At 41.6% G+C, this 20067-nt stretch overlaps 1 protein-coding gene across 2 annotated transcripts in view; it reads right to left on the bottom strand.

The window, feature by feature from the left end:
- Positions 1-20067, bottom strand: part of PRR12 (proline rich 12) — a 104609-nt gene that overhangs the window by 7472 nt on the left and 77070 nt on the right. For both annotated transcript variants that reach the window (XM_063435775.1, XM_063435774.1), the window contains 7 exons: positions 19500-20025; positions 17737-18086; positions 10199-10315; positions 9212-9345; positions 7014-8644; positions 5526-5651; positions 1783-1880 (listed from right to left, as the gene is read on the bottom strand). In XM_063435775.1, the coding sequence (XP_063291845.1) occupies positions 1783-1880; positions 5526-5651; positions 7014-8644; positions 9212-9345; positions 10199-10315; positions 17737-18086; positions 19500-20025 (2982 nt within the window). The remainder of the gene's footprint in view (positions 1-1782; positions 1881-5525; positions 5652-7013; positions 8645-9211; positions 9346-10198; positions 10316-17736; positions 18087-19499; positions 20026-20067) is intronic.

Below are 20067 nucleotides of genomic sequence, written 5' to 3' on the forward strand. Positions count from 1 at the left end.
TTCCAATGTCAACCACCGGTAGTGCAGTTATGGTTGTAGTTGCAGAGCCTTGTAAGTTCTTGTACTGAAAAAGTCATAGGAGGTGCAGGGTAGATGGAAGGGGAAGGATGGAGCCAGGAAGTAGTGCAACAAAAGGGAAAACACACAGACTTCCGGTCTAGGTTATGCACCTTATATCGTTTACGGTTGTCTAGTAATATTATAAGGTTATGTTCTTTATGAATTGTAGTTTTTTCGATTCTGAGATTTACAGTGGTGTACGGTTAGGGTATTGAGGGGTAACGACATAAGCAGTCTTGTTGCAGCCATCACTTACGTCCATCGGGGTCCTTATGGTTGCCTCTGTATTCCCCCTCTGTGCTGAAAGAGGGAAGGCGAAATGCCACCTGTAGTGCAACTGATGTTGGTGAAGGTCCAGGGGAACTGATGAGCTGAGTGCTCTCCTCAAGTATTGTATGAGAGAGGTTTGTCACGAACGCACCCTACTTCAAGAGTGTGCGTGACTTAGTTGTGGTGGTGAAAGGGTTAAAGTTCACTAATTGCCTGCACTAGACTGGAAATAATGACAAAATCCCCCTTTTAACACCACCCACACTTAAACATAATAATAAAACTATTACTATTTTAACGTTGCCACCACCAAGACAATTTATAAATGGGGTGCCCTTGTCCCATTAGTTAAATCAATAATAAAAACCCACAAAATACAACTTAGCACAATATCTAAGCAAAGAGGTTCAGGTAACCATTTCTCACAAGTGCCAAGCCTTTTAAAAATATATTAAGACTGTTGTGTTTATGCTCTGTTTTTTATGATCCTCTAGGTGGCGACATTCTTCCCTGTACTGTAATGTAGCCTCTAAATTCACCTGTTACTTCATTAAGAATACAATTAACATAATTAGAAATACAGACAGACAGATGTAGGATTCATAACAGTGTAGGGTGTATATGGGAAAATAATACCAATAATGGATTCTGGAGACATCATAATTAACCAGATTTCTCCAGCACCCCAATTTTACATGACTTTGTAAATTTAGCACTAGGGTTTCTTTGACATTTGGGCAGCACTGGGACATGCAAGTCCCAGCCTGTCTGAGATCGATGGGAATTACACTACTTATCAGTAGATTTACATGCTGTGCTCTCCTTAATTCAGCTTCTATTCCAATCCTGATATGCTGGAAGAGGAGCTGGAGAGAGAGAATCGTACCATCTCTATCTGCGGCAGATGGAGCTGAATTAATGTCCAGGAATGTAACTCACACCATGCTCAGGCAGGCAAGGGAGTGCATGTCCAGGTATGTTATTCTGGGCTCCTCACTTTACATCACCCACCATGCAGTAAGGGCTGAAAACTCAATTTGAATGGGGAAATGCAATGGTATAAGGCACACACATATGCGAGTCTGTCTGAGATTAGTGAGAGCAGTTCTCGCAGAACACAGCTGCTCATTATCAGCCTTCACTTGAGCAAACTTAAAGGTCGTAGCTGCCACCTGGGACTATAACTCTCAGTATTCTCAGGCAGATTGTGCTGCCTCAACATTAAAGGATCCATGACACTGACCACAGCTTTAATACTATCTCTAGCATTAACACTAACCAAAGCCTTTCATTTTTTTTATGATGTCCAAAGGAAAGCAGCAAAAGTGTGTACATGTCTTACCTCTTCTGCCGTCAAAGCTGAAACAGAATTCCTTTAAAAAACTTTAAAAATAAATCTGCAGGGACAAACGTTACAAGCAGACTAGGGAGGGATCTTGATTGGATTCCTACCTGTATGGATGAACTCAGAGAGATCTTTTTAAGCACTTTCTTCTTGTGCTCATTTACCATGGCATCGATTTTTCTCATGGGCGGAAGGTAAAGTTCGTCTGCTCTCACAGGGAAGTGAAAGAAAGGTAAACACAATACAATGTTAATTAGACGTTGTCCTTCAGACTGTGTTCGATACATTAGAATGGATCACAACTCAGTGGGGTCACACTGTAACGAGTTCACTTCTGCAGAAGTGCGCGGACTTTGGACAACTGGATACATTTCATTGTAAGCAGAGACAGTAAAACATAGAATGGCACCTTCAACCTGTCAAATCGAATGGCTCTCATGACAAGAGTACTTGTATTAAGAAAAACTGTCATTATATTTTGTTGCTACTGAAAATAAAATATACATTTAATATGTCCTATTTGTGAATTACCGTGCACCATGGGAGCAGCCATCTATAAGTCATCATTTGGTCAGAAGCACCATATTCAACCAAAGGCCACGCAAGTAAAGGCCAGGTAAAACATGTTTAAAATACATTTTGGAGAAGCCTGGCATATGTGCATGATGTTAGGATTCATGAATACACACTAGCTCTCGATTACCTGCTTGTTCTTTGGTCAGGTAAGTGGTGCATCTGACCAAAGATGACTTAAAGATGATCCCAATGAGTCAGGATATACCCCAAATAGTGGTAGTTATTTATATGTATGCATCACAGAATAATACAAAATGTTTGCATTTTTTTATTTCAAATGCTAATAAAAGATGATTACGGTTTAAACGTTTCCATATTCCACAATTTTTTGGGTCAGGGTTGGCAGATGCATGCACGTTCACTGCAATTGGCATATTTGTCAGTTATACTTACATGCAAACATTAAATTGAAATCAAATGTAACATTTTAGGACAAAACAAAGATTTGAAAAACCTAGATAATTTGTTCCAATCTGTTTGTTGTGACCAACAATTCTACACAACAAAGAAGACAAAGACAGGAGGGAAGGGATAATGCGTAACTGGTGTCCCTATTGAATGGAACTAGAAATTGGCTTGTATAAAAATAAAACTTAACTTTTAATGCAAATGTAGATAAAATATATATGTAAGTATACGATACCCCCACCCTACACATCAAAAGGTGTTCTACAATATGTACATATCTAACAGAAGAAAAAATAAAGAATTTAAAATAAAATAGTGCACTAATAGACTAATATATTACATAGGGGAAATAGCCGAAAGCTAATGGTCTGTCTGTAACGCTGTGCCTTCGTAGGCACCCCTCAGCCAAAGCCTACTCTGCTCTACTTAGTAACAAACTGTCACGACTACTAGTGTGGTCCAGCACGCATAAACTATGTAAACATATACATAGACAAGAAAAGGAAAATAAAAGGACAGAACGTAAACCGGACCATAGAATGGCCGGACTAATACGCTAGAGACAGAGAATGGTCAAAGGGAAAGCCGAGGTCAAGGAAGCCAGAAAATACACAATACCGTTTACACAAGCCAAGTCAGGGAAACCAGAATTCAGAATAACCAGGGAAAAGCCAAGATCAGGATACCAGGAAATCAGATTCACAAATATAAAGCACTCTCAGGAAACAAGGAACAGGAAACCACGACAGGGCAAGGTACTGGAGTGAGCTAGGGATTTAAATATCCCTCTCAAAGGTCTGATTGGTCGTCACATTGTGACGTCACGCGCACGTCCGTATAAACTTCGGGGGCAGAGCTGAGTTTAGGCGCGACCACGCGGTCAGCGCCATTTTGGATCCGGGCGCGACGGTCGGAGGATGCGGAGAAGCGGCTGTCGGCTCGCCAGTGAGCAGGTAAGCTTGTGCCGTCGGCTAGACTGTGCCGGTCGGGCACAGCTTTGCCACGCGACGAGCCGGCAACCGCAACACAAACCCTCCCCATTAGGTTCTACAAGATAGATGTCTGATAACGCAGAGTAGGAGATGAGTGCTAGATGCCAACTCAGTCCTACTATGGAGACGTGGTAGAAGTCACTCAGTACAGTAACTGGACAGTGTATCCAACAGTACCCCAAACGCGTGTTTTGCCTCTCCAGCTCATCAGAGGGCAACCGGACCATTTTGAGTCTCCGGTTTAAAAAGGGAAGGGGATCGTGCTCATTGGTTCAATTCAAACTAGTGAGAACAAATCAGGACAGGACTTTCCTGGTAATAGTCCATTGGTTGATGCGATCAACCAGATATTGGCTATGGACTAGTTGCCTGTTTAGTAAATTGAAGTATGCCGTGCAACAACAATTATAATGTACAATATTTGGTGAGTGTAAGTCCTATTTCGTATTAAGTAAATATATATTATGATCATATTTAAAGATCAAATTACAAAAAAACTTACTGAATGTATAGTAAGATCATAGATAATTGGAAAATAACTTTGCCGTCGTACCGGTAACCGGTGATGGTATATGAACATGTCGTGAAGATGGTATAAACTTATATTAAAGAGAACATGGGTAAACATATGACAACAGTAAGAATAACAGAGGATTTGAACAAAGACAAGTATTAAAAACAGACAGATAAGCAGCTGTATAAAACGTGATCAATGCCAGCTCTGTTTTGCTGTTTATTTGTTTTGTTCTGCGTTGTTGTTTGGCTCTACAGTGGCGGTGAAAGTGAAAACATAGCATGCCAATAATATTACCAGTGATGTGGTCAGTGCTCTTAGTTTCATTATTATTATTATTATTATATTTATATAGCGCCATCAAATTCCGCAGCGCTTTACAATGGGTGGACGAACAGACATGTTGTAACTAGACAAGTTGGACAAACAGGAACAGAGGGGTTGAGGGCCTTGCTCAATGAGCTTACATGCTAGAGGGAGTGGGGTAAAATGACACAAAAAGGTAAGGATAGTATTAGACTAGTGACAGTTGCAGAAGAGGAATCAGTCGGGAACTCTTAACAGTTTAATTGATACGCTTTTATGAAGAAGTGGGTTTTTAACGATTTTTTGAAGGAGTGGAGACTGGGTGAACATCTAACAGAGGAGGGAAGCGAGTTCCACAGGAATGGTGCAGCCCTCGATAAATCTTGAAGGCGAGCATCAGAGGTGGGAGTACGGACAGAAGATAGACGTAAGTCTTCAGCAGATCGTAATGGCCTAGACGGGACATACTTGTGTATAAGGGAGGATAGATAGGTGGGAGCAGCATTATGTAGAGATTTCAAAGCAAGAACCAGAATTTTAAATTGAGCTCTATATTTTATAGGAAGCCAATGTAGGGACTGACAGAAGATGTTCATTTAGAGATGTTAAAAATGAAAAGAGAAGGTGCTCTAATTTCTGACCAAAAATTTTAAATTCACTTCAGATTCACTGATACACGTCGCTGATGAACTTCTTTAACTGGGTTGGGTCTGAATTTTGAAACCACAATTTTAAGCAGACATATCAGGGAGTGTCTCTCAAAACACCAGCTTTCAAGGTAGATCATCAGCTAAAATGAAGCTACCTCTTTCCAATGTTCTCAGATTAATATCAGCGCGTATTTTCCCAATAGAACAGAAGGATATGATGATCTGAATACAAACCGAAAGGCTTTTATGGCTTAATAAACCACCTGAACATACAGCTAAAGATCTGTATTTGGTATTTTTTCTGCTGGGGTCCAGGTGAACAGGGACCATACCATTTAGCACTGGCACCTAAATTTAGGATTTATACATAGAGCCTGCCACTATTTCACTGATATAATACATACCGCTGGTGTCTTCCAACGCCTGTATCATGTCTGGGTCCAGAGCTGTGCTAACCAGCATCTCAATGTAACTCCGAAACATCTCCTTCATGGCCCTCGTGTTCAATACACGGCCCACTGGCACTCGTTCTGGAAAAGATGCCACAAACACAGTAAGAATAGGTTTGACATTTATACTGAATACATCATAGTTCCGGCTGCATAGCTGTATTTTCCTTTAAAGTGAAATGGTATGCACTGTAATTGCTTCCTCTCACTGAAGCAATGGTGGGCTATCAGCTGATTTCTTGCAGCCTATTAGAGCACCCATTTCAGGTATGAATTGGTATGGCTAGGTGGAAGTGTGTACTCTCTGCCTTAGCCTTACATCCAGTAGGGGCCAGGCTATATGTGGCCAGGAACCCTATTTTTATGTTAAACTGCTCGTAAAATGGTTTAACACTGAATGGAGGGACAGTGCCAAAGAACTTCAGACACTATAACCAATTCAATGAGATTACTAGTTTTGCCATATACCCCTCATACCACCACACCTATGATGTCTACATTCTGTTTTGTAGAACAAGAAAAGTGTATAGTGCTGAAATAAAAATCAGCCACAACTTCGTCTGAGCTGCATGACAGTATGTCCGGTAACAGAAGTGATGCAATGTTACTTAGCACAAGAGTTCTTTAGTTAAATGTTGCTGTTTATTAAAAATGTGCATTTCAATAAAATTGCATTACTAAAGAAAAAGAAAAAACAGGGGAAAACCAATTACAATAAATGGACAAATCTTTATTTTAGATGACAATGAATGTATCCCCACTGTCTCATAAATAAAACGAACATTTTAGGTTTTCACTATAAGAGTATTTATTCTAAATCCGCAAACTGAGCATGTTAAAGGGCACCTGTCATGTACAGATTTCTACAAAAACACTGTTACCCATCATCCCTGTTGGAAAAGAGATTGTAAGGACAAATACACAAACATTCTCTCGTTATCTGTCAGCTAGATTAAAAACTAATTTAAAGAAAACCTTACTTAATCGTGTCAGGCTGCAGTGCTGGGCCATAGCTTCTCCAAAAATAAATACCAATAAAAATGTTTTTTAAATAAAACTATCAACAGAACAAGTACTCAAAAAAACATGTTTGCAGGTAAAAATTATGCACCCTAAATAAAACACGCTACTGGACCCAAATGTAAGGGTTTTACACAACATACGCCTATATAACTAGTAGTTGCCCCAAGCACTTTCTATCTATCACTACCATCCAAGCTGGACAATTTGATATTGATAAAGTGGAAGCGTAAATTCCACATTATCAAGTTGGCTGAAGAGGGAGCCAAGTAAAGACATTGTTTTCAAATCAGGGGGCAGTACCCCATTCCTCTTGGAATCAAAACCTAAAAAATAATGAAATCTTATTATTAGTGGTCAGCCTTCATTTCTGGCTTATGGATAAAGTACAACTGTGCCATTCAATAAGTGGCTCTTTCTTACCTTCTTCACTCTGCTGGTCTGGGGAAGAGTCTGAATCCGAGGACGACGCCACTTCTTTTAACCATATTTTCCTCTTTTTGGGTGGTGGCTCGGCCTTCACCTTCGTCTGTTTCTGCTTAGGTTTAAGCGCAACCTTTTGTGGTGTTTCCACCTTCTCCGCTTTTTCCACCCTGACATGTCGTTCCATTTTCTCTGCTCTTGGTGTTTTTTCTTTCTCTGTCTTTTCTAATTTGTCATTCTTGGATACTTTTTCAACCTTTGTTGTCCTTTCTATCCGTTCTAGCTTGGCTATCTTTTCAGGTCTTTCACACTTGTCTGTTTTTGTAGGTCTTTCTGCCCTGTTTGCCTTTGATGATCTCTCTGACCTAGTGGCTTTTTCTGGCTTCTCTACCCTGCTTGCTTTTTCTGCTTTTTCTGCTTTTTCTACTCTGGCTGACCGTTCTGTCCTATCTGTCCTAGTTGGTTTCTCTGTACGTTCTGCTTTTGACGTTTTTTCAGCACGGTCCACCTTAGGAGTCTTTTCCATTCGATCAGCTTTTGACTGTTTTTCCACTTTATCAGTCCGACCTCCCTTGTCTCGGTGTTCTTCTTTTTCAGATCTTTTTACAGGCTCAGTTTTCTCTGGCTGTTCTACTGACTCAGGCTTTTCTGTTTTTTTTGTTGTCTCTGCATGTTCCTGTTTCTTGCGTGACTCTAGCTTATCTGTCTTTTCTAAAGATCCATCCTTTTCTTGAATTTCCATTGCCTCTTCCTTTACTGGCTTTTCCACCGGCAGTGATGACTTTAGGATGCTCTCAGACTTTTGCATTTTCTTGATTGCCTCCACTTTATCTGCCTTTGCATTGGGCTCTGGCTTCTCGCGCCTTCCACCTGAAGAGCTCTTTTCTGCCTTTATGGGTGGGTCTGGTTTGTCCACCTTTGCAACAGGTGATGCTTTCTCAGGCTTAAGAACAGGTTCTGACTTTTCTTGTTTTCCAGGAGAACTCTTTTCAGTCTCCACAGCTTTCTGATTCTTTCCAGAAGAACTCTTTTCAGGCTTTATAGCAACTTCTAAATTTGATGACTTATTAATCGGTTCAGTTTTCTCTGCTTTAACTACTGCTTCTGTCTTTTCTGGTTTTGGAGTTGGTATCTTCGTCTCTGGCTTGACCAATGGCTCAACCTTATCTCGTTTAACTGGTTGTCCTGTCTTTTCTTTCTTTATGAATGGTTCATTATTTTCTGTCCTACTAACTGGCTCTACTTTTTCATTCCTCTGAATTTGCTCTGGCTTTTCTACCTTGGAAACTGGCTCAATCTTTTCCACCTTGGAAACTGGCTCAACTTTTTCAAGATCTTCTAGAGGCAGCTCCTTTAATACGTTGGTTACAACCCCCTGCTGTTCTTGGATTTCCTCTGCATTGCAGCCTTCTGGTTTCAACACAGTTTCAGTTTTCTCAACTGTCTCCTCATCTCCAGTTTTATCAAGTCGTTCAGTTCGTTCTACCTTTTCGTTCTTTTCTACAACATCAAGCTTTTCAGGTCGGCCCAGAGAGTCCATCCTCAGAGAACGTTCAAGTTTCTCGCATTTTTCAGTCTTTGAAACCACCACTGGACTTTTACTACCTGGGGCTTTTGTCTGACTTTGCCTCCTGTTTCCAAAACAAATAACAGGTTTTTAAGTCTCAAATTAGAAAATTATAAATATAAAACTTCTACATACATGCAATTTTTTTAATGACAATGTGTCAGCTTAGTAAAGAAAACCAAAATAACAATAACAAACAAAATGATACCACCACTCTGTGTGGTCCAGCATTTTACTATAAATCCAAGAGCATGCTACTCGTGGACTAAGAATGACGAACCTGTTTTTTTGCACAGAATTAACATTAGGTAGCCAGGAACAGATTTCTGGTCCCGGGATGTAACTAGTCCACAGAACACAAGTGTACATATCTCTGTATGTGCAGCTTTTTAAGTAGAAAAGGCTGCACATGCAGAGTCCCAACACCACGGCCACTTTTAAAAGCAGAAGTGGTCATGGTGTTTGGAGTAAGAGAATTGATCATTTTCAACTGAGGTCAAAGCAACACATACATACAACAAAACCCTGCTCTTGATTTTAAGTACTGTCATCAAACAGAACAGAATAGGGGTGGTAGGGGGAGATACAAAAAATGGTAATAAAAATAAATAAATAACAAGCAACACCTCACCTCATGGTTTGGAGGGGACGATGCCATGGTTTCTTAGAGCACACCCTCACGTAGTCTTTTTTGTTGATATTCTCAAGGAATTTCACATACAGACGCTGGTACCTGTTCTTAGCGTCACCAAAATATCCCAAATACTAAACAGAGGGGGAGACAAAATAAATATTTGGTTCAGAGCGCAGGCAACGGTATCTTAATGGCAACGGTTTTTTTCCCCCAAAATGTGTTTGCTTCACTTCCTGGTTGTTAACAAGCTACATCTGATCTGTAATTTCATAGGGAAAAAGGCCTTTAACATTAAGAGTCTCTACATTTACACCCGACTTTGGGCAGCAATGACAGTTCTTTGACATCCCTTTAATCTCCCCAGTTGGCTTTGGACCATGGTCACTGCAACCCACAGACACTTGCCAGATGATCAGTCTGGGCCTGGTTATGGTGCTTAGTGTTATTCTGCTTGACCCCAAATGTGGCCAAATATGTTACAAAATATATTCCGTGTGCACCATCATATATGTAAAAATACATTTAAACCTGTAATTATTAGCTTCACCATTGGTTATCCCTTCCGCAGAGACCGGGAAATGGATTTGATCTTTCAGCCAATCCCACTGCTTCCACTTTTTAACTATGAAAGGTTTAATTGCGGCTCTCTCATAGCATTGCTATATATGTTATTTTATTTAGGTCTCTCTCTCCACTTCCATTTGGGAGTGGAAAAAATCTTATAGTTACAAGTAGTTTAGGCATTATTTTTGCAAAAAATAAATAATAATTTGGCAATACAAAAAAAATATATATCTTCTTTTTGCATGATTTACCTTAGGTCCTGAAATAGAAACCTCCCTGACGACGTTTTATGACAAACGTTATGAGTAAATATATAGAAAACTCAACACAACCGGAAACGTGTTTTAGAAATATTAAGGTGTCATGATAAGTACATAAAAATAAATGCACTCTTTTCATCTTTGAAACATGTCTGCTTACATTGCTGGTGGCACAAAACTGACGTTGTCCGTCTTTGATCTCAGGGGTGAATTTCTGCAATAAAGCTTTTTGAACTCTCCAGATAGGAGGTGGCTCTCGTCCTGTGTGTAGGGCAAGCTGGAAAACAGATGGGATAGTTATCAATACATGTATAATGCATAACACATGTTCAGGTTAAGTACCTAGTAAAAAAGGGACATTATGGATGAAGAGTCTGTCCCTGCATACCAGTGTTCTATAGTGGAACACTGAGTGTAGCCAATGGGAGACAAGAAAGACATACAATTCCTCTCTCATTGGCTAACAACAGTTCTTTGGTTTTCTTCCTCTGCATCTTACCTTTCTGTCTGTCACACACACTCCTATTTACACAAGGTTAAGACCAGACCTTGCATGCAGAATCCAGGAACTCCTCAACAGTCTAGCACAGGGTCAGGAAAACTGTGCCTCTGAATCCACAGACCTCTTTACCCCGCACCTTCTAGTTAATGGTAAAGATTTAGCATAGTATGTATTTACCAAAGGCAGTGTCGGGAGAGGGGTGTCTAAAACAAAATAGGCACACGGATACTTACTCAAGGATGAGTTATTTTTGTGAGAGGTATCACTGAAGTAGAATGTAAAGCTTATTCACTTGAGGCAGACAAGCAAAGTAAACCCCTACGGCCAGTAGGTTAGTGAGTCTGTCTAGAGTTCAACAAGTTGTGTTTTAAAAACTACCTCCATGATACAAAGATTTGCAGAGTACAGAATATTTGATAGAGACCTAACCTCAACATCTGAGGAAAGGGATTTAGGGGTGATTATTTCAGATGACTTAAATGTAGGCAGTGTAATAGAGCAGCAGGAAATGCTAGCAGAATGCTTGGTTGTATAGGGAGAGGCATAACAGTAGAAAGAGGGAAGTGCTCATGCCATTGTACAGAACACTGGTGAGACCTCACTAGGAGTATTGTACGCAGTACTGGAGACCGTATATCCGAAGGATATTGATACTTTGGAGAGAGTTCAGAGAAGGGCTACTAAACTGGTTCATGGATTGCAGGATAAAACTTACCAGGAAAGGTTAAATGATCTTAACATGTATAGCTTGGAGGAAAGACGAGACAGGGGGGATATGACAGAAACATTTAAATACATAAAGGGAATCAACACAGTAAAGGAGGAGACTCTATTTAAAAGAAGAAAAACAACAAGAGGACATAGTCTTACATTAGAGGGGCAAAGGTTAAAAAATAATACTTTACAGAGAGGGTAGTGAATGCATGGAATAGCCTTCCAGTTAAAGTGGTTTATGTTAAGTAAAGGAGTTTAAGCATGCATGGGATAGGGATAAGCAGGCCCGGACTGGCCATCGAGCACACCGGACAAATGCCCGGTGGGCCGCGGTGGCCATGGGCCGAGGCTGGCAGGGGAGATCACAGGATCTCCACTGCCGGTCTATGCAGGGCTGGCATTATCCGAGCGCCGACCCTGCAGTAGTCCACGACGGGCCAGTGGGGAGGTCAATGATCTCCCTCACTGACCCACATGCTGTGTGATGCGGCTGCCGGCGGGGGAGACAGGAGAGGAACCCAGAGGAGCTCTAACTTGCAGCTTCGCCGGCTTCGCCGGGGTCCCCAGAGGCTAGAGTTCACTCACCACTAGGACCACCAGGGATTGCAGCATCAGCAGCAAGTTCCCCCCTCCCAAGCTAAAGGTAAGAAGGGAGGGGGGATATAATCACTCAAGTCACAGCAGCCTCACTTACTCACTCACACTGCACCCCTAACACTCACAGGCAGCACCCACCCACCCACACACACACACACACACTACACCCCTGACAATCACAGCACCCTCACTCTCACACACACACACACTGCACCCCTAACACTCACAGGCAGCACTCACTCACACACACACAAACACACACACACACACTGCACCACTGACAATCACAGCACCCTCACTCACACTGCACCCCTGACACTCACAGCACCCTTACACACACACACACACACACACACTGCACCCCTGACACTCGCAGCACCCTCACTCACACACACACTGCACCCCTGACACTCATAGCACCCACACACACACACACACACACACACTGCACCCGACACTCATTGCATCCCCTCACACACACACACACTGCACCCCTGAATTACAGTACCCTCACACACACACACACACTGCACCCCTGACACTCACAGCACCCTCAAACACACACACTGCACCCCTGACACTCACAGCACCTTCACACACACACACACACACACTGCACCCCTGACACTCACAGCACCCTCACTCTCACACACACACACTGCACCCCTGACACTCACAGCACCCTTACACACACACACACACACACACACACTGCACCCCTGACACTCGCAGCACCCTCACTCACACACACACTGCACCCCTGACACTCATAGCACCCACCCACACACACACACACACACACACACACACTGCACCCGACACTCATTGCATCCCCTCACACACACACACACACTGCACCCCTGAATTACAGAACCCTCACACACACACACACACTGCACCCCTGACACTCACAGCACCTACACACACACACACACACTGCACCCCTGACACTCACAGCACCCTCACTCTCACACACACACACTGCACCCCTGACACTCACAGCACCCTCACACACACAGCATCCTCACACACACATAGCACCCTCACGCAAACACAGCACCCATCACTCACACATGGCACACACCCACTGCACCCATCAAACACACAGCACCCTAACCCACTTAGCACCCTCACGCAAACACACAGCACAAAACACTTTCCTAGCATTTTTGTCTCCTGGTATCCCATCTATGGAGTCACCAGAGACAAATTTCAAGCAAACACAGTGCATGCATGTTATTACATTTTCTTGCACTGTGCAGAACAAATACACAGTCTTTTTCTCATGCTTGAGCTCTATAGTAATGCGCATGGTCTACACTGGAAGAACATTGAACCAACATGCTCACTTTGTGATGGGGCATGCTTGTCATTGGTGATGACAACACACCCTATCCGGCAAGCCCCTTTTTAGTAGGCTGCTGTAATAAAAAAATGCCCAGGCCAAATTTTCTTCCCAGTCCAGCCCTGGGCATAAGGCTATCCTAGCTATAAGATAAGGCCAGGGACTAATGAATCTGGACTGGTCCAAAAAGGCAGTGGAACGTAGTAAGTTGAATACCAAAATTTAGGAAAAAAGAACGTAGATAAGACTATATTGGAGTTTGAGAAAAAAAAAATCAGTATTTACCAATAAAAAATTCAGTATTTACCAATAAAATAGCACACACTATCTTCAGTTTCCAGCACCTCCCCTTTTTAACTCTTGCAAACCTCCGGTCGCCAAAGCGTTGCCGCGGGTTACCATTGCAACGCTTGCCAGAAGAGTTGGAGGTGTCAGAACTAAAGATAGCATGTACTGGGCCCCCTCTTCAATATGAAGACTCCTAGCTGCCTGCACAAAGCCACAAGTAAGAGGCGGGGGGCAGAACATTTCATTTATTTATTTTTTAAATTTAGAAAAAAAACATTTTTTTACCTACACCCTGCATCAAATACACACACTCTGCATCCACTACACACACTACAACAACCCTGAAAGATTAGATGAAAGCAGAGATACGCCACCTAGTGTCCATCTTTGAGGACCAGTCTCTCTTTGTAGCAGGTGTCTCTTTTTAGAATGTTTTCTTGTATGATACCAAGCTCCACAAAATAAACTTGCAGGAATGTGTGGTATGGATTTACATGTAACATACATTACTGAAAGTTTTATTGCTCTGGAGCTCTCTGATAGATCCATAAACTCCATACATTACTGAGAGTTTAATTACCGTATATACTCGAGTATAAGCCGACCCGAATATAAGCCGAGGCCCCTAATTTTACCCCAAAAAACTGGGAAAACTTATTGACTCGAGTATAAGACTAGGGTGGGAAATGCAGCAGCTACTGGTAAATTTCTAAATAAAATTAGATCCTAAAAAAATTATATTAAGTGAATATTTATTTGCAGTGTGTGTGTGTATGAATGCAGTGTGTGTGTATGAATGCAGTGTGTGTGTATGAGTGCAGTGTGTGTGAGTGCAGCGCGTGTGTATGAGTGCAGCGCGTGTGTATGAGTGCAGCGCGTGTGTATGAGTGCAGTGTGTGTGTGTGTATGTGTGCAGTGTGTGTATAAGTGCAGTGTGTGTATAGGAGTGCAGTGTGTATGAATGCAGTGTGTGTGTGCAGTGTGTGTATGAGAATGTGTGCTGTGTGTGTGTGTGTGTGTGTGTGTGTTGCAGAGCCTTGGTGGGGGGTGGGCAATTTTATTTTATTTTTTTAATTATTTTAATTTTTTTATTATTTTATTTTATTTAATTATTATTTTTTTAATTATTTTAATATGTTTTTATTATTATTTTGTATTATTTTATTTGTACTATTATTATTATTTTAATTATTAATATTTTATTATTTATATTAAATTTTTTTTCGTCCCCCCTCCCTGCTTGCTAGCTGGCCAGGGAGGGGGGCTCTCACTCCCTGGTGGTCCAGCGGCATTGGTAGTTCAGTGAGGGGAGAAGGGGGGCTGGCAGGGAGCACTTACCTCTCTTGCAGCTCCTGTCAGCTCCCTTCTCCTCCGCGCCGGTCCGTGCAGCTCCCTCTGTCAGCTCACACTGTAAGTCTCGCGAGAGCCGCACTATGACCCCGCGGCTCTCGCGAGATTTACACTGGGAGCTGACCGAGGTGCTGAACGGACCGCCGCGGAGGAGAAGGGAGCCAACAGGAGCTGCAGGAGAGGTAAGTAAGATCTCTGCAGCCCCCACAGCCCCCTGTCTGTATTATGGCAATGCAAATTGCCATAATACAGACACTGACTCGAGTATAAGCCGAGTTGGGGTTTTTCAGCACAAAAAATGTGCTGAAAAACTCGGCTTATACTCGAGTATATACGGTACTTTGGAGCTCTCTGATATATTCATGCACACAATACATCACATTACTGAGAGTTTTATTGCTGTGGAGTAGTGATGTCCCGAACAGTTCGCCGGCGAACATAGCTTGTTCGTGGCGAACGCGGCGGGCGAACATATGCGATGTTCGGTCCGCCCCCTATTCCTCATGGAGGTGGGAGGGTCTGGGAGGGAGGGTCTGCTGCTGATTGGCTGGAATGTGTCTGCTGACTGAGGTACAGGGTCAAAGTTTACTCAATGATGATGAATAGGGGGCGGACCGACCATCGCATATGTTCGCCCGCCACATTCGCCATGAACAAGCTATGTTAGCTGGCGAACGGTTCCCTGCGAACTGTTCGGGACATCACTACTGTGGAGCTCTGTGATTTATTCATACACACAATACATCACATTACTGAGAGTTTTATTGCTGTGGAACTCTGTGATATATTTATACACACAGCACATTACTAAGAGTTTTAGTTCTGTGGAGCTCTGTGAAAGATTCATACACACTGCACATTACATAGATTATTGCTGTGGAGCTCTGTAAAAGAGTCATACACACTGCACATTACTGAGAGTTTTAATGCTGTGGAACTCTGTGATAGATTCATACACACTGCACATTACTGAGAGTTGTATTGCTGTGGAGCTCTGTGATAGATTCATGCACACTGCACATTACAGAGATTACTGCTGTGGAGCTCTGTGATAGATTCATACACACGGCACATTACTGAGATTATTGCTGTGGAGCTCTGTAAAAGAGTCACACACACTGCACATTACTGAGAGTTTTATTGCTGTGGAACTCTGTGATATATTTATACACACTGCACATTACTGAGAGTTTTATTGCTATGGAACTCTGTGATAGATTCATACACACTGCACATTACTGAGAGCTCACACACAATACACATTACACATTACAATAACATTTATTACCGTGCAGTTTATTAATGTTGTTGTCGCGCTAAGATACACTCACACAGCACGTTACTATACGTTTATTACTGTGTGTTTTTGGATTCAGAATAGATTGCGTGGTTGTTGTATCCCAGAGCTCCATGTCAGTAATATGTGATGAGTGTGGTACTGCCATGAAGCTCAAATACAAAGCACATCACTGTGGGTTATATTGCTACGGAGAAGCATTATACAGACTTCAGGTTTTATTGCTGTGGAGCACTATAACACACCCATATATACCACATGTTACTGTGGGGGTTTATTGTTGTGGAGCTCTAGGTCACCTGCATTCCTAAGCTTCTATAAAGAGGACACCAGGGAGAGATTTATCACTGATCGAGAGACAAGAGGAAAATATCTAAATATCATCCACAACAAGGTGATCATAATATTTCAATTAAATGTCACGCTCATCACATTAACATGCAAAGTAATCCGTGATGCATTCATTATCTTACACAAAAGCTTTCATATTGCAATAACACATCTAGCTTACCCAAATCACACTTTGTCACAGTCTAGGGGCTTGACCGTACAACCAGTGCTAAAAACTTATCTTCAGTTACTAATTACCATAAACGTCAGTAACTGCTTTTTAATCAACTGAGTTAAACGCATCTCTGACTGTAGAATCTGGCCGTACAAACATTTTATATGATACACCTATGGTCAAGTTTGCGTATGTGCTTGTGAATATTTTTTTTCTTTTATTACCCTTAAATCCATTGAAATAAGTGCATAAAAAAATGTACCAGTGAGCATTTGTTACGATCAGATGAGTGTGCACAGAACAGTGACTTTTTGGTGCTAAATTATCCTCCATTTTGACAGGAACATAAGTAAATAACATGGCTTCTGATACTCTGTTACGGTTATTTACTGAAGTGGGAATTCAAAGTGGTTTTAAAATTTTATTCCAGAATTCTCCAACTTAACTATTTCGAACTTAATTTTGAAATTCTCACTTCAGTAAATAACCCTGTGTATGTTTATTTGTAAAAATATCCGCCCTTCCTTTTTGTCTCGTTATGAACATACGTCATCATGCAAGCAGTCAGTAATGCATAAGGGCAGTGGTTCTTAACCAGTTAGTAGGAACACAAATACATAGTCTTCATACTATTCCTGTTGGTCCCCAATGAACATTCTGACATTAACACGTAGAGCAGATTCAAATAAAGGCATTTTGTAAACTTTATTTTAGATCATATAATAAAATTAAAGTAATATTACAATTGAAGAATATGTCAATCGACTACTAATTACAATAAAAAGGGACCTTTGAGCTAAACCCATGTGAATAGTTTGGGTCCCTTTCATAAATGGCTAAGAACCATTGACTTGGGTACTGACAGAACACAGAAGATTTTAGGGATAGAAAACGTGGGAAGCAAAAGCCATTTCTAGAAAATAAAAACAAAGTAAGGAGACAAATACTGTATTTGTTACTTCTGCCTTCAATAGTAGGGCTCCTGTATCAGTCATGTTATTTATTGCTTTGAAGCTGTCCCATAATTACTTAGTCCTTCATTTAAGTCATTATATGTGTTCGTAGCACAACAACTAGAATGTGTCTGCAGTGAGCTATACCTTTAAAGCCTGAATATCCTCCACTCGGATAACAAACTCATCTCTCTCACGGAAGATTCCTTCTCCGCCACTCTCTACATCCTCCTCATCGGTGTCCCCACAAATAGCTGCTGTCTCCTGCTTCTTGGCAAGGTGAAGAGGCCTGCAGTCTTCAGGTTCTTCCTGTTCTGGGGACGACTGGGCAGGTTGTTCCTCTGGTGGAGGAGGAGGAAGAGGTGGTGGTGGTGGTGGAGGTAGGGGAGCTGGAGCTTCCTCTGGAGACGGAGGAGAGACTGGAACTGGTGGTTCGGGCTGCGATGAGGGTTCTGATGGTATAGGACTGGCCACTTTCTCTTCCACCACAGGGGGTCCTTAACATAAAACGAACAATCAGTCTTTCTGCCAAGATTTCTAACTGCCATCTTCACCACATGTAAATCCAATAAGAAATGGTTTAATAATCGGCCAGCTGATACACTCAACCAATGAATGAAGTCCACACAGGGACAAAACCGATATTACTAAAGTGGAATGAGAATCGGAACTTTGACTTTAGTAATATCACTGACTATCATATCAAGATTGGCAGTCACCTGGAGGAGCAAGGTATGTGTCAAACCATGTACAATTGGTTTGTTTCCTTACTGTGGGATAACTTCTACTACTGCACCATAACCACGACAGGGAGTTGTAGTAGTTATGAAGCTTGGACTGCCTCTTCTGCCTCTAACATCAACCGTATTGAGGAAAAGCAGCAAGTTTATACTTTGAACACAATCGGTTTTTACATCATAAACATTTTGCTTGCCAAGTTACTTGCAAAAGTACAGTGTTTTATGGCAGGCCACAGAATCCAGTTGGTGAACTGCAAATATATCAGTGAAATCAGTGGAGTGTATATTCTCACCAACCATTCATGGTCAGCAATACTATAATCGAGTGAGAGATTTGTGTTCACAGCCGCATGCATTAAATGTACATGGGGCAGTGAACACACAAATTTTACAAGAGAGAAACTGAACTCCTGTTAAGAATATTCTAATATAATAGGCTAGCACTATGTACATATTATATTTCACTGCATGTAAAAAGAGTGCATTATCATTCCAACTTTGTTGGTGGTCATTCCATTATAAAAATCATGTGGACGTTATGGTAATTAAGGATGATTAGACGGTTCAAAAACTGTATTTCTTAATCAAAGTAGAGTCATGGAAATTTATAAACTAGAAAGACAATTGTTAGAAAGCATGATGCCAATTGTAAAATCAGAATCATCTGTTTTGGTTTTGATTTTTTCCCAATGCAATTCCAAGATGGCCAACTTCACATTGAGGAATGGTCATACCTAAAGTTGGACAAAAAGATGTCTTTGCTATAGCTTGGCAAACAATGTGGGTTTTTTAACTAGGAAGCTTGCTTTAAATTGATTAAAGTAAAGAAAGGCGACAGAGACACTTTAGGATAAAGTTTGAAGACTAAGTGCAAAATGATAACCAAAAATATATATTTTAGAGCAAAGGTGGTAGGAAAAATAAAACAGGACAGCCTAATTGGCAAATGCATCATATAGAAACAATGCAAAAATTATATGTACACCCACATCTTTAGATTTTTTAAATTTATTATTGGGGTATCCCAAAAGTTAGATCCCCAGATGTTCTATCAGTGTTAAGGTTGCCAGAAAAAAACACAGTAATGACTTCAGTGGGATCCACCTTTTGGGCACCTCTGTGACTTTGAAGTCAACATATGATATATGATATGACATATAATTCACTGACCTGTGTTTTCTACCTCCTTGCGGTCAGTAGGGTCATAGAGAGCAGAGATAGCTGAAGAGATGCTCTTTTGCAGATCTTGGTTTTTGCTGACCGAGTCCTCTTCATCTGAAGAAAAAGAAGGAAGTGTCTCCAGGTTCCTCTTAAACTCATCATCTAAACGTTTGCAAGGGCTGGTGCAACTCATCACCAGACTATCACTTTCCGCAGAGTCCAGAGAGCCAGAAAGCATTTGAGAGGCCATGCCAAAAGAACCCTGCGAAGTCTGTTGGGCCATAGGTGGTCGAGTCTTTGAGGGACTGGTGTTGGCAGTGGGCAGCTGCTGCCTCTTGCCCGATTTTAGGAAATCCAAGAAAGAAGCCATGAAGCCTGATTTAATTTCTGGTTGTTTTTCCTCTACTTCCTTGATCTTCTGCTTGATCTTCTCCCTCGTCTGGCTGTTATCCAGAGCATTCTCTTGAGGAGGAGGGAGCATCTCTGCTTGGTCCATCTGCAAAGTATCATTTCCTTTTGGCACCTGCAGTTTGATCTGACCGAAGAGATAGGAAATCAAACAGTCAGAGGGCACAAC

Source organism: Pelobates fuscus, chromosome 11, assembly GCF_036172605.1.
Source record: "Pelobates fuscus isolate aPelFus1 chromosome 11, aPelFus1.pri, whole genome shotgun sequence".
Lineage (NCBI taxonomy): Eukaryota > Metazoa > Chordata > Amphibia > Anura > Pelobatidae > Pelobates > Pelobates fuscus.